Raw genomic sequence first — 13862 nt, 5'->3', positions numbered from 1 at the left:
GCTCATGGCAGTTGTGCTTCTGCAAACTGTTCTCCAAGGATCCAATACATAGGAGAGGAGGGAAGAGTTTGGATTACACCATGGGGAGATGTGAATGCGCATGTGCATGCGTGTGTGTGTGTGTATGTGTGTGTGTGGTAATACACAGCTCCCCCCACCCCTGAAATTTCCCTAAGGCAAAAAGAAAAAATCCAAGCTCACTGTTAAACTATTGTTAATATAGAGTAAATAGGAACATCCCATTTTTGAAGTTTAATATGAGGAGGAATTTCTTAGCTTGCTGCTAAGAATATGTGAGGTGGTTATTAACCCCTAGAGGTCCTGATGTAGCTAGCTGGGTCTTGGATCCAGTTTTTGAGAGCACACAAGAGAAATCCTGGGTGAAAGAAATCAAGCGATCTTCTTCCTTACCAGCCTTTTACATTGAACTGATTTTTACCTGTTTGGGATACTTTAAATGAGATTCTGAGCAAAATTACTAAGATAAGCCATTATTTTTTCCCCCAACATCTCTTTTACTTCAAGGATTTTGCTTTAACTTTCAATGATGTACAGAACTTCTTGTTAGGATAAATGTAGGTGTTTTTTCTTTGTTTGTTTGTTTGTTTTAAAGTAATGTATTGGATCTGGGCAAACCTCCCCGTAGGTCTGTTTACTTACCACCAAAAATAGGGAAAAAAAGTATTTGCTATTATCTCGCACTCAGAACTATTAAATGGTTTCATTCCATGATAAACACATCTCAGCCCTGCCACTGAACTAGCTGTGTGTCTATGTGCATTGGACCTTCCCTGACCTCAATTTCCTCAACTGTAAAATGGGAAACTATTTTACCTAATAATCCCTAATACCTAATAATCCTTCCAGTCTGCAAATTATAGAATTGTTTTACTATGAAACAGCTTCTACTGAAAGTCATATTTAAAAAGATACTTTGTATAATTCCCTAATTAAAAACACAAACAAAAAAAAAATCCAAATTTATTTATACAAAGTATCCAAGAATTTGGAATATATATATAAAACAGGGGAGATGTTTTCCTATATTGAGTCTTATAGTGCTAGCCTGCAACATACATTGCCTCAACCTCTTTCTCTTTCTATTAAATAAAATGTGTTACTAGTTTATACTTCCAAAGACAAAATGTTAGCTACCAAAATTATAGTTTAGAGAAACTGTAACTACTTACAATAGTGAATCTAGATCTTCTGGTTAATACAGCCTTTTCCTGTTACAAGCACTATAAACACTTCGACTTCACTCTATACCACAGAGTCTGCTTTCTTAACTTTACATCAACTCTAGCCTGGATTTTTGAAAACAATAATTAATTTGCATATTATATTGGTATATCCATAGTTGAGTTCAAAATCCTATAACTTCATATTACATTGCACAATCACTTTGATAATGCCACTGTGTGGCAAGGTGCTTGAACTGTATTGCTTTCAAATTTCTGTTTGAATATACAACCTCTAATCAGTTATATATACATAAAATCAAATTATCCAATATTCTTAAATTCTTGGTTTATTTTTTAAAATATCAGTAAAACCTGTTTTATGAGTTTATAAATGCCATTAAATCTGTTGGCTTTTATTTCTTTTTAAGACTTTTTTTATTTTTAAGTAATCCCTACACCCAATGTGGGGCTTGAACTCAAAACCTGGAGATCGAGAGTTGCATGCTCTACCTACTGAACCAGCCAGGCACCCCTAATATATTGGCTTTTAATAGGTTACATTTCAAGCTTTCATGGAAAAATTAGAAGGAAAATAAACATATTTTAACCTATAGATAATAGATTTTAACAAAATAATTAATAGTCTTCAGCTTAACTTTCGTGTTTTTGACTTTTCCTCGAGGAAACATGAAAAAAAAAACCTTTAACAAATTAAGTAAAATTTTTTTTATATCACAAAGTTACATTAAATGAAACTATAAACTATTAAAGAGATTCTTCCCAAGTTAATTAGTAATATCTGGATACTAACCATACATTCAAGTTTTAACCATTAACTGTTTAATCAATGGAAACTAGAAACCTGATTACTAGATTTTGTTGTGGGAAGATACTTTCATTTTTGGCTTAATCAAGAGTTCCACAAATAACAAAAACAAAAAAGAAAACAAAAGGAGTTTCACAAACATGCTGATTTTGATCTTTTTTTCTTGCTTATGTATCTTCTGTCTTTGGGTGTAAGAGACTTTTCCATTAACTGCCATGTGTGAGAGTAATTCAGCTTATTATAACATTAGCAGAACACTGGTATAGATAAGAAAATACATGCACTACTTATTGCAAAATAAATGATAATAAACTGTTTTGTTAATTTAAAAAGCAATGGTTATTCTTCATCTGTTTAAAATCTCTAAGTGTTAAAATGTTTGGCTATGCTAACATAACGTGACCCTACCCTACCTTCTTGGTAATGAAATAATTTAGGGATATTTAATAATCAAAGAAAGAGAATATCTTACAACAATAGTAAAATAGTAATAGGAATGGACTATCATTGATTGAAACAACATTCTTAACTTAGAGCCACTGAGAACTTTACTGGTGGTCACCTCTGAAGCAACATTACAGTTTAATCCATTTCCTTGTCCGTCAATAAATATCAAAAGAGCAGTAAATAACAGGACCCAGCTTTCCCTTAAAATCTGAGTTTCCTCTCCACATTGAGGTTTCAAAACATGTTTCAAAACAGCAGCAGACCATATCTTTGGCTCTTTTTTTGTCAAGACATTTTGTCAAATAATGCTACTTTGATTAAAACAAGTTATCAACATATAGATTGTGTGTACAAACAGAAGTGGTAGACAATCCAACAGAAGAGTTTTGTGATAACTTCAGATTTTGTAAATAAATTCGACACCACTTTCAAAACAGGTCATCATCTTATTCTGTAACTTTTAAAATTGATCACATACATGTTTTAAAGATGTTATTGGGTATTTAACGTGTATACTAAAATAGTCTTTTAAAAATAGAAAAGAAGGCACAGAAACATGAAAACATTTTGAATTATTTAAATTCTAATGTTGATGTACTAATAGCATCCTAATTCCAGTTCAATCTGTATTTACTCTTCTCTCTCCAGCTTCCAAAATAAACTGAAGAATTCTGATGGTGAAGAAAAAAGTTTAATGATAAAATTGTGCTTACTTTGCCTGTTTTAACCTGCAGCCTCAGAATTTGAACACAAGTTCTATCTTGCTTCACAAATCTCCACAAAAGGCTTCTCAGCAGGAATATGTGTATATATTCTCATGTCCAATTGCACACACTGACTGCATTCCATACCCAACAAAACTGCCCTCAACTAGATTTGTTGCTGTCGAGGGGAAAGAGCAATGTTATCTGTAACCCTATTATCTATTTTAATGGATGAAAATACCCAATTTTTTTGTTAATATTTAAAACAAAATTCAAATTAATTTGTTTTAAAAGTTCACAATATTGGTTCTAAATTAAAATAAAATTTGAATAGAATTATTGTTGCCAGAGGAAAGCACATATAATGCATTACACTAAAATTTTAGATTTTTTAGTTTGTTTTTTATTGGGCTTTTTATAGATGGCCATTCACTTAAATCAAAACCAAAAATGTCATTTTATTCTTGGTAGTAAAGAAATATAAGAGCAAAAAAATTACCATAAGATGTATGGTAATAGAATCAAGGAGCAAAATTCTAGGCAATTTTCAACAAACGAAAACAAAACAAGGTGACAGCATTCTACATTGAATTGTCCCAGAACAAAATGTCAACATAACAGAGACCATACATGTTTCGGAAGTAATAGAATTGATATTTTTTTCTTTTTTTTTGTGACCTTTGTTAGTGTCCTTTCATGAATTAGATTTTTAATAGCTGGATTAGAAATATAATGTATTAGAATTAGAAAGAATCATACAGTTATGTTAGCTTAATGAAAAATATTCAATAGTAATATATTTCTAACTTGTTTGTATCAAATTATACACATTTTAAGAAGTCTTTACTAATATTTTGGGGGGTAAGATTTAGTTAGTTTTAAATTATTCTCCAAGTCTTGGAAAGTGCTAGGAAAAACATTTTTAGATTATAAATAAGATATGAATCGTTTACAAAGAAAAATAACATTAAAAATAGAGAAATTACTTCAATGACCGGCACAGGACACCCCCTTGCCAAAATTAAATAAGGGAAAACTATCACACAGGTCCAATTATTGATATTAAGCCTCAGCTCAAATAAAACTTTGCCTTAGGGAAGGCAGTGGCAACTGTCATTTTAAAAATAATTTATTGTAAATTTGTCATTTGAAAAAAGCAATAAAAAATACCACCAACTTTTGTTTTTAAGCAAGCTACCCCCAAAAAAAGAGTTAAAAATTTCCAAACAAGTGTTAGGCACAAATTTTAGGACAAATCTTTATAGTGTCAATTTTGATAAAGATTTCAGATCTTTAGTTTTGTTTTCTTTTCTGCTATGTCTCATGGTCTCAGATTCTTAAGAACTTCAGCTGAAGTTCTTTGAAGTAATGATAATTCTCACCTAGCCTGCTGTTTCCATCTTTAAAACTGGGATCATCATACTAAGAAGCTCAGGACCAAAATGTAAACTGAACTCAAGAGGGAATGAATTTTAATGAGTCAAAGTGGAAATGGTAATAATGGTCTATACCATTATTCCTGCAAGTAAGGAATTTACAAATATACTCTGCCTTATTAAAATCTAAAAATTAACTTTCTATTTATAGACAACATGAGGAATTCCTCAGTTTATCTCTAAAATCATCTAGGAGCTGATTTGTCTATAGCTGATTTGTATATACAGGTCACAAAACCTGCTGTTTCATGAAAGGGACTTTTAGTTCCCAAATTTTGTGGAATGGGATTCTGGAAAAGAACTGGTCAGGAAAACAAAGGGTTCTAATAAGAAAATGGTAACTTAAGATATGTCTTTTAAATGCACGTGTTAGAAAACGCTGAACACTAGCCATAACCTCAGCATGTGCTTTGCTTTCCGGTTATCTGAGAGGAGAGTAGGTTCTTATTGTTCTTTCCAGTGGGATTTCATGCCTGGATTACTGTCCCATTTTGCTCCATTAGTTAATACATACTCTCTACCACCTTCCCTCCACCTTTAGCAAGGAAACCTGCAGGATAAATGAGTTACAACCCAGAAACCAATTTAAATGCCCAACTCTTCTCAGCCTCTCCACACCCCTCCCCCCACAGACAAATGCCTATCTTCTTTGTTTTCTGTGGCCGGTCAGCAAATAGTTATGTACACACACCAATTACCAAAGACTCTTTCCACTAAAGGTCTCATTCCTCCTTCCTCCCAGGAGAATAGCAATAATAATGAATATTTTAAAGTTTCGCTCAAGTGAAGCAATAACATAAAGGATATAATTGCAATAAAAGGAATCATGTTTATCTACCACTTTAACATCATGTGTAAAGTTACCAGATAGATTAAAATTCTCATTCCTGACATAATAGTTGAAAATTTAATAAACCAATTTCTCCTAACCAGAACAAAGTTTATTAAAAGAAAAATATTGGTTATAGAAATCTTTGAATTCAAGAAAACATTTGAAAATATCTCAGGTTTTAGAGTTTTGACTTGTCCAGATTAAATTTGGAACTTTTTTTTACAAATTGAAATTTTCTCTAAAAATTCTTTAATGTTTTTTCTACTGTGTCATTTTCAAAATATAAATATTACAGATTATGTAAGTCCCAACTCAAAATCACTTTACAAATAATCCTCTTCGGATTTAACATTTTTTTAGGTGTTTAAGGGTTATCTAAATTATTAACTCTATAATCTTCAGCATTACACTATAAATGTAGCCTCTAAGCTTTAATTTGTTCAACTCAAGAGAAACCATTTGTAAGTTACTCAGTTTCTGAGAAATAATTTTACATGAAAATTTCAAAAATACATATCTATTAACCACTTTATTGAAATGTAGTGAAAATATATATACAAAATGTAAACAAAATAGGTCTGTATTTTAGAAGTTTTTCTTTCCTGATTAAGTCAGTTTTTAAAATTTTGTTTTAAAGAGTTGCTCAAATACCTTTTAGTTTTATGGTAGGTAGTCATTTACATTACTTAAATTAGTTGGCTTTTAGAGATTAAAACGAAAGAACAAATATAGTTTTTCCAAAAGAACTTAGGAGGATGATGTAACATCCCTACTAGCTAAGAGTTAACAATATAGACAAATTTTGAACTCACAGATTTAAACCGATTCTCTCAAAGTTTTTTTACTGAGCAATTATTGTTTTACTGTTTTTTTTTTAACCAAATCAAGTACTCTGTCAAGACTTAAAAAATGAACAATTATTTGTGAATAAATTATGTTGTATTTCTGATTAGTACATTTCATTTTCTTTAGATAATGAAATAATTTGAGTCTGTTATGAAATTAGATATAACAAACAAATTCACACTTCCTTCTTTTCTGTCATGGCCAGAGTTCTGATCTTTATTTTTGAGAAGAACAATAGCAACTTATGTATACAAATACAAACGCACCAAAGACACCACTACCTAGAATACAGCACTACAGATGTTAGCTCTTTCAAGGTTAACCAAATTAAATAGGATTATTCGTTTGTTTTGTCCTTTTCCAAGACAAACCCTTATTTATGTTTCTCACCGTCTCTACCAAACCTCAGTAAAATTAGAACATTTCAGTTACAGAAATCGCTAATCCTACAAGGTCGGTCTCAGCTTCTTTGGTCTTAGGGCAGCTTCAACGAAAACGTGGTCTCGGCATAGTTGACTTTACCCGGAATTTTTCGTTTGCTTTTTTTGGAGGGGTTGTTTGGTTTTGCTTAAAACAACCCTGTGGACCACAAAAGGGGGTTAGAAAGGGAGGAGGCAGAAAGAGTCGGTTTTTCTAGAAGCCCAGGAAAATTCAGGTATCTGAAAACGTATTTTCTTGTTTTAACTAAAAAAGAGGCATAAATTCTAAGATGTTGGAAAGGGGCAGGGAGCCTATGTGACTCCAGCTGGTGAGCATGGCGCAAACCGAGGACCTCCGGCTGCTGGACGTTGGGGGAAGGGTGGGGACTCTGCGGGCACCACGCGGTCAGCCCAAGGGGCGGGCTCCACACGCACACGAACTATTTTCTACTCTTCCTTAGTTACCTCCCTTTTTCCTCCTTGGGGGTTGGGGTTGGGGGCTCGAAGTTAAAGGGCAGGAAAAATGAGAACACGAAGAGAACTCAATCCCACCCCTCAACAACAAAACCAATGAGAGGGAGCAAAGAGTTATTTTCGCGCCACAAAAGATGGAAATCCAAGGGAGGCTCGGGGTCCAATGAATGGAAACCAGCAAACAGCTCCGGCGGAGGCAGCCGACGGTGATAGGCTCCCTCCGTCCACCAATCGGGTGAGCGAAGAAGGCCCCCCCGCCCCCTCCCCAGTCAGGGGCGGTGTCTCTCTCCACGCCGGTTGCTCAACTTGGTCTCGGCGAGTCGGCCCCGCGGAGCGCGAAACTCCGCCCCGGGGCCGCGTTTGCGCGCCGCGTGCCCCCGTCTCGCGGCCCCGCCCCGCCCCGGACCGAGGCTCACGGCTGAACCAGGGCTACTTGCAGTCTCTCTCCGTGGGTACCAAACCTCCCCCAGCGCCAGGCAGCCCTCTCGTACACTCGAAATAGGCCTGAACACACGCTGCCTGGTCGGTTGCCGCGGCCCGCGGGCGGGCGGGCGCACGCTGGAGGAGGAGGACCTCAGGTGATGTGTGGCGAGGGGAACTGTAGAGGTTCCCCTGACCCCCACGTCCAACTCGTCCATAGCTCGGCGCGGAGGAACAGACCCCGAGGCGGAGCCAGGAAGTGCCTGTCCCGCCACAGGGCCAGTGATCGAGGCCCTCCGAGGCGAACAGGCGATCGACGAAGGATCTTCACAGTGGGAGCTGCAAGAATCCCGCCCTCTTTTTCCGGGCAGAGCCAGGGGCAAAAGGAAACAGCCCCATCTTCTCATCTCCTGGGGCACTATTTCTGATTTTAAACAAAAATTACTGAAGGCAGATTCTGGAGAGCAGAGTTAGGTTATCACTTATCATGCATCTGGTTTAAACACTTAAGTCCAGGAGAGCTGTTTGAAGGAGCAAGAGTATGTTAAAAAACACCTATGGGGCCCAGGCGAGGACGCGGCGGGCATTGCGTGCCCACCCCGCGGTAAGGACTTCGGCTCTCCGGTGGTCCCAGAAGCGGCCGGGTGTTAGGAAGGGTAGCATTAAGAATGCCCTTTGTTTCGCCTCTACCTGCTCAGCCTTCGCTCATAACCTGTGGATACAGCAACGGTAACCGACCTTCTAAACAGTTTTTCTCCTTTAATAGTACACTGATCCATAAACATTTTTACTGCCTTCAGGAGATAAGGAGTAGGTGCAGCTGTCCAAAGAGTAAACAGGCTGCAGTTGGTGACACTCAGCCGCATCAGAGCACACACAATAGGTGGGATTCTCTCGTGGGGTTAAAATTAGGAGCTGCAACTGCTTCGGCAAGAACTCGAGTAGCCCATATGCAGTGTTAATTTCCTGTGTGAGACTCCTTGGAAGACTGGAAGTTAGACTAACCTTACATTCATTTTTGAAAATCCACTAAAGATACTTTTGCACTTGAAATGCCAGTAAAAAGACAGTTACCCATGTTCTTTTTACTCAGCCAGTGAATACATAGTTACCCCTTAAGTGGTTGGAAGACTGGAAGTGGAGTGCACTGTATTCACCACCCTTTGATGTCTGAGCTTATAGAACTCCTGTATGTTTTTAAGGTCCAAGAAGGAGTATCCAGTTTGTTAAAATAATACACAGATTAAGTTCACGAGTTCCAGGAACATATTTCATCAAAACAGCACACAGTTGTCTTAAATTCCAGCTGTTAGATGTGTTTGATAGTGACCGACAGCACGGGCTAGTATTTATGGAAAATAAACAATTTATCCCATGCTTTGGAAGTAGATACTTCCTTAGGTCGCAGTTTTAGTAAGAGCAAATACAGTGACCAATCCAGAAGGCACCATTCAAATGACTTTGGAAGCAAGCTGAATATAGAAGATTTGTTCTTAATGAAAAATTACTAAAAGCTAAATGATCAAAAGACTGGTTTGCAATATTTAAAGAGATACTTAGAAAAGCAAATATTACTAAGTGAGTGAAAACACATTTCTCCAAATAGCTTTTGATCACATGCGACAGGTACATGAAAAAAATTTAATCATTTTTGATATTTACATTTTGAGTACTATGTAAGTTAAAGGAAGAATACATATTTTTTCTTTTTTAGAACAAAGGGCTTCTTTTTAAAAACATGAAAAGGAAAATTAAGCTCTTTTTAAAAGTTAAACCTAACCATAAACTTAAAATCTCACCATCCAAATGTTCTTTATAGAACTCATAATATAGTTCTAAGTATTATTACACAATAGCACATCGATCTCATAAAGTAAAAACATTTCACTAAATTAAATGTCAATGAAAATAGTGTGAAAGTGAGTTTATATTTTTTATATTTAAAAAGTTGGATTTGCTTGGCAGAAAAAGAAAAACCTGTTAGAAAAGTTGCATTTAAAATGGATGATCTGACACCTTCCGGTTCCTTAACACAAAATTATAAGTTCCTTTTAAAAGAAAAGATGTAAATGCTTCATGCAATAATTCCCACATGTTGAAAAAATTATGTCATTCATCTTTTAATTGGAAAACATACACTTTTAAATGCCATACACAGATTTGACAGAGAAACGAACTCATCAATTTTAAATACTGAAATGTTTCCATTTAAATCATATTTTCTCTATCACACAATATATTTTCTACTAAGAGTACCAGGTCTTTAAAGATTCCTGTTTATATTTCCCTGCTACATAAAGCGAATTTCATTCGCTTTTTAAAACTAATCATTTTTCGTCTTTTCCATGGAATACCTGTTAAAAATATACCACAAGTAACTGGTGGAAATGAAGCTTTTGAGTAGAGTGCACAATCATTAAACGGCACTTGCAGATTTCCACAAGAACCCGAGCACTGTGTTCATTTCCGTATTCCTCTTCTCCAGTCTACATTTTGTTGGCCCAGTAAAAGGCTTCACCGGGCCCAGACCCTCCCCCACACACCCACCATTGTACTCGTTACATCCAGGGGAAATTATGAATGGTTCTCATGGCCAAATGCTGGCAAAAACGAGGCAGAAAAAGATTTCAACAATTTTTCAAGTGCGAATATCACCTAGGGGTAACGCAGAGCGGTCTTCCTGTTTTAAGAGTCCCAAGTTCTCCAACTAAAATTCTTTAAATAAAAGTACCAGCCTACCCCACTCCTCCTCCTCTGGAAACTACAGGAAGAAATGGTTTCCGTTTAGATACCGACTTGTCCCACTATGACTTCTCTCCTCCGGCCTCCGAGGCTCGGGGACCCCCCCCTCCCCATCCCCACGCCAAATACCTCCGCCCCTGCGCTCCCCTCCCCCACTGGTGGCCAAGCCCGCCCCCGGCCTCATTTATCTCTGAGCCTTTTCTGAATCGCGCAACCAATCGCAAACGCGAAGCCGAGAGCCAACGCGAGCGCAGGCGGAGGAGGTGTCGCCCAGACACCCGCCCAGGACGCCGCGGGCTCCCATCCCCCACCGCCCTGGCTCGGGGCCGCCCCACTTCCCCCGTGCCCGGGCCCTTGAAGGGTGCATAAGGTGGGGCGCGTCTGCCCGCTTCTCTCGCCCCCTCCCATCCCACCCCCTCGCTGCGTTTCCGCCCCTGCCAGCTCTGGAAACGTGCTTGCGGCTTTGCAGAGGTTATACTTCAAATGTCATCAAAGCCACAAGGCGAGTTCGAAATTGCGACTCTTTGGGTTTGTTAATTACCTATTTAAAAAAATCGAATATTTAAAACTCTGGTAACTAGAGCTGAGAAATTGCCTAATTAGCACCTCCACCCGAATCTCATTAAAAAAAAAAAATCTTCCCTTCCTCCCCTCCCCCTCAGGATCCGCCCCGACCAGATAACCCTTTCTAAACTCTGTTGTGACAATCAGCGCCGCCAGCCGCGCTCCCCTCCGCGCCCCGGCTGAGGCTCCTTTAGCATTTTTTTTCCCCTCTTCCTCCTCCCTTCTCAGGGTCTCTCGCTCAAGCTCCTTTCCCCTCCCCCTCTCTTCCTCCTTTTTCCCCCGAAACCCACTCTAATTCAGGCGCTGGGATTCCTCACGTGAGACGTTGATTTGTAGTTTGAACACGTGGCTCATTCAAAAAGCCGGACACTCGGAGCGGATTTTTTCCGCCTCCTGCGCCTTCGTCCCCCCCCACCCCTTCCCCCTCCCTCCTGCCAGTCACCCTTCTGGGTTTTTTTTTTTCTTTTTTCTTTTTTTTTTTTTTAAGGGGAGGCGGCGCTTGCCCTCACGTAGTGTGATATTTTCACAGTCCGCTGGCCGATGCCAAAGGGGTTGGGGAGGAAGAGACAAAAAGTAGTTCTTCTCCCCTCCTCCTCCTCTCCTTTTTTCGCTAATCCCGCCTCCTCCTCAGAGTTAGGAAGACTCGTTGATGCGTTTGGGTTGTAGCAAGGCTTTTTCTTTTCTTTTTTTTTTTTTTAATATTCAGAAAAGGAAAAACAAGAACCTTCGGATTTGATTTTTCGCTCGTCGTTCTTGTTCTTGGTTGTAACTGTGTTGGTGTGTTTTAACGGCGAGAAAACGAAGAGAACAAAACCCGCCGGAGCCCTCCATCACTGTGGGTGGTTTTAATTTTTCGTTTTCCTGTGAATTTTTTTTTTAAATAACAACCACTCTTCACAATGAACAAACTGTATATCGGAAACCTCAGCGAGAATGCGGTCCCTTCGGACCTGGAAAGTATTTTCAAGGACGCCAAGATCCCGGTGTCGGGACCCTTCCTGGTGAAGACTGGTTACGCGTTCGTGGACTGTCCGGACGAGAGCTGGGCCCTTAAGGCCATCGAGGCGCTTTCAGGTGGGCCCGCCCCAGCCCCGCCGGCGCGCCCGCTCCAGCCCCGCGCAGCCCGCCCGGGCCTGCCAGGGTCGCGCACCCGGAGCTAGGCCCGCGGCTGCCACCGGGGCGTCCACACAGGGCCCCAGGCCCAGGCGAGAGCGGGCGGGGAGGTGGGGCGAGGCCCGGGCGCCCACGCGCGTGAGGTCCAGGGTGCTTTCTTCAGCTTGGGCTCCAACCCGGCTCCCCTCCTCCCGGGGCGTTGCGGGCAGACGGCGGACGCGCTGTCCAGAAAGCCCCGGTGCGGGCTCGGACGGGAGCTGGGCTGGGGGAGGCGCGACCGCGAGCGCCGGACTCTCAGCGCTTGCCCCGCCCGGGCCCAGGCGCGGGCTCCAGTCTCCGGCACGCCGGGCCTTGGGGGCCGAGCGCGGACGCCCGTTTCTTCCTCGCTCCCTCCCTTCCTCCTTCCTTCCTTCCTTTCTCTCTTTGCACGTTATTTACGGTGTTGGTTTCGTAGTTCCCCCGTCTCCCCCCAGACCCCAGGCGCGGGAGAACACAAAGTGGCCTCGACCCTGATGCAGAGTGAGGCCGCGGGCTGCTGCCTGAACACAGGCGGCCCGGCGCTTCCTCTAGATCCTGCGGGACGCAGGCTGGTGCGACCTAGGTTCCACGCTCAACCTCCCCGCGTCCGACGAGCTAGAGGGGCAGGTGGGCGAGGGCGGCGGGTGGTCGCGGGCAAGGGAGCCCTAGCTGCGGCGCCCTGCCTCGGCCTTTCTCTTCGCCCCGGCCTCGGGGGGTGTCGGGGCATGCTCCGCGCGCGCGGGACCTTGCGTGGCGGGGCTGCGCTCAAGTCCCTCCAGGAGCCCGTGTTTTTTTTTGCGTGGCGGGCGCCGCGCTGTCCTTCGCGCCTCGTTCATTCTGTGCGGAGGTGCATCTTTGGCGGTGCATTCTGCGCCTACCCTGTTCCTAGAGGGCCTGGGCTTGAAGTCGGAGAAGGGCCCTGCGTCCCTCCCTGAAAAAAGCCAGCGTAGCCGGCTCTTCGGAGTTTGTCTTATGGGAGTGTCCAGGGAGGTGGGCGGAAGGGCCGTCGGTCCTGGGGCTGTCGTGGGGTTGGGTGACCCCCTGAGGTGGGCGGAGGCGGCCTGGGGGTAGAATGTTACCCAGGTGGTGGGCTAGCCAGTCGACCCCCGCCCCCCCAACTGTAAGTTGTACACACAGCCCCGAGGGGTCAGCTTTCCACCCGCGCGGGTCCGGGCTTCCCTTCCGGCCTTGAGACGCATCCGTGCCGTGGGGGTCTCTGGTCACTTGTGTCGCCGCTTAGGCTGGGCGGGTCCTTCTTGCGGGAAGAGCGGCTAAACCCAGCCAACTGTCTCCCACCTCTTGTATGTCCGCAGGTAAAGTGGAACTGCACGGGAAATTTATGGAAGTTGAGCACTCAGTCCCAAAAAGACAAAGGTGAGCTTATTTATCATGTTCTCATTAATTCTTTTCTCACTTTTTTATTGGGAGGAAAGATTCAACACAGCTGAAAACTTCTTTTTCTCCCATGCTTTTTGGATGGCTTTATTTTATGCTGGATGGCTCGGCGTTTCTTATTCCTTGCATTTAAGTTTATGGCAGGTGTGTGCGGGCGCGCTGCTAAGGAATAAAGGTCTTGTGTGTGGTTCTTGCCACTGGATTATTACTGGTGAAGTCTCTCAAAGAAGCCCTCACAGCTGTATGTTCTTCTAAGGTGCTGCAATAGGAAATCAAAGTCTTGAAGGGTGATTTGGGGACTCTGTAAGAATTAGGAAGTAGTGGGTGACCCTCTTCCACCCCCACTACCCACCTACAAGTACAGGATAGGGGAAAGCCGCTGCAGACACGCGTGGGTGTGGAGTGCCTTTTCTTCTCTGCCCCCAGTTGGCGGCGAGGAGTC

The 13862-nt window shown here is 41.8% G+C and overlaps 1 protein-coding gene across 4 annotated transcripts in view; it reads left to right on the top strand.

Annotated features, from left to right (window-relative positions):
* Nucleotides 1-11418: 11418 nt before the first annotated feature.
* The window catches only part of IGF2BP3 (insulin like growth factor 2 mRNA binding protein 3), a 154480-nt gene continuing 152036 nt past the window's right edge, over nucleotides 11419-13862 (top strand). For 2 of the 4 annotated variants that reach the window (XM_060632712.3, XM_060632711.3), the window contains exons 1-2: nucleotides 11420-11968; nucleotides 13339-13399. In XM_060632712.3, coding sequence (XP_060488695.1) covers nucleotides 11794-11968; nucleotides 13339-13399 — 236 coding nt within the window. In that variant the 5' untranslated portion in view covers nucleotides 11420-11793. Of the gene's footprint in view, nucleotides 11969-12029; nucleotides 12653-13338; nucleotides 13400-13862 lie in introns of those variants that run through there. The other 2 variants (XM_060632713.3, XM_060632714.3) reach the window with 2 other exon arrangements.

Source organism: Panthera onca, chromosome A2 (genome assembly GCF_046562875.1).
Source record: "Panthera onca isolate mPanOnc1 chromosome A2, mPanOnc1 haplotype 2, whole genome shotgun sequence".
Lineage (NCBI taxonomy): Eukaryota > Metazoa > Chordata > Mammalia > Carnivora > Felidae > Panthera > Panthera onca.
Note: the sequence above shows the minus strand (reverse complement) of the source record. Positions and strands in the feature narration are given on the sequence as shown.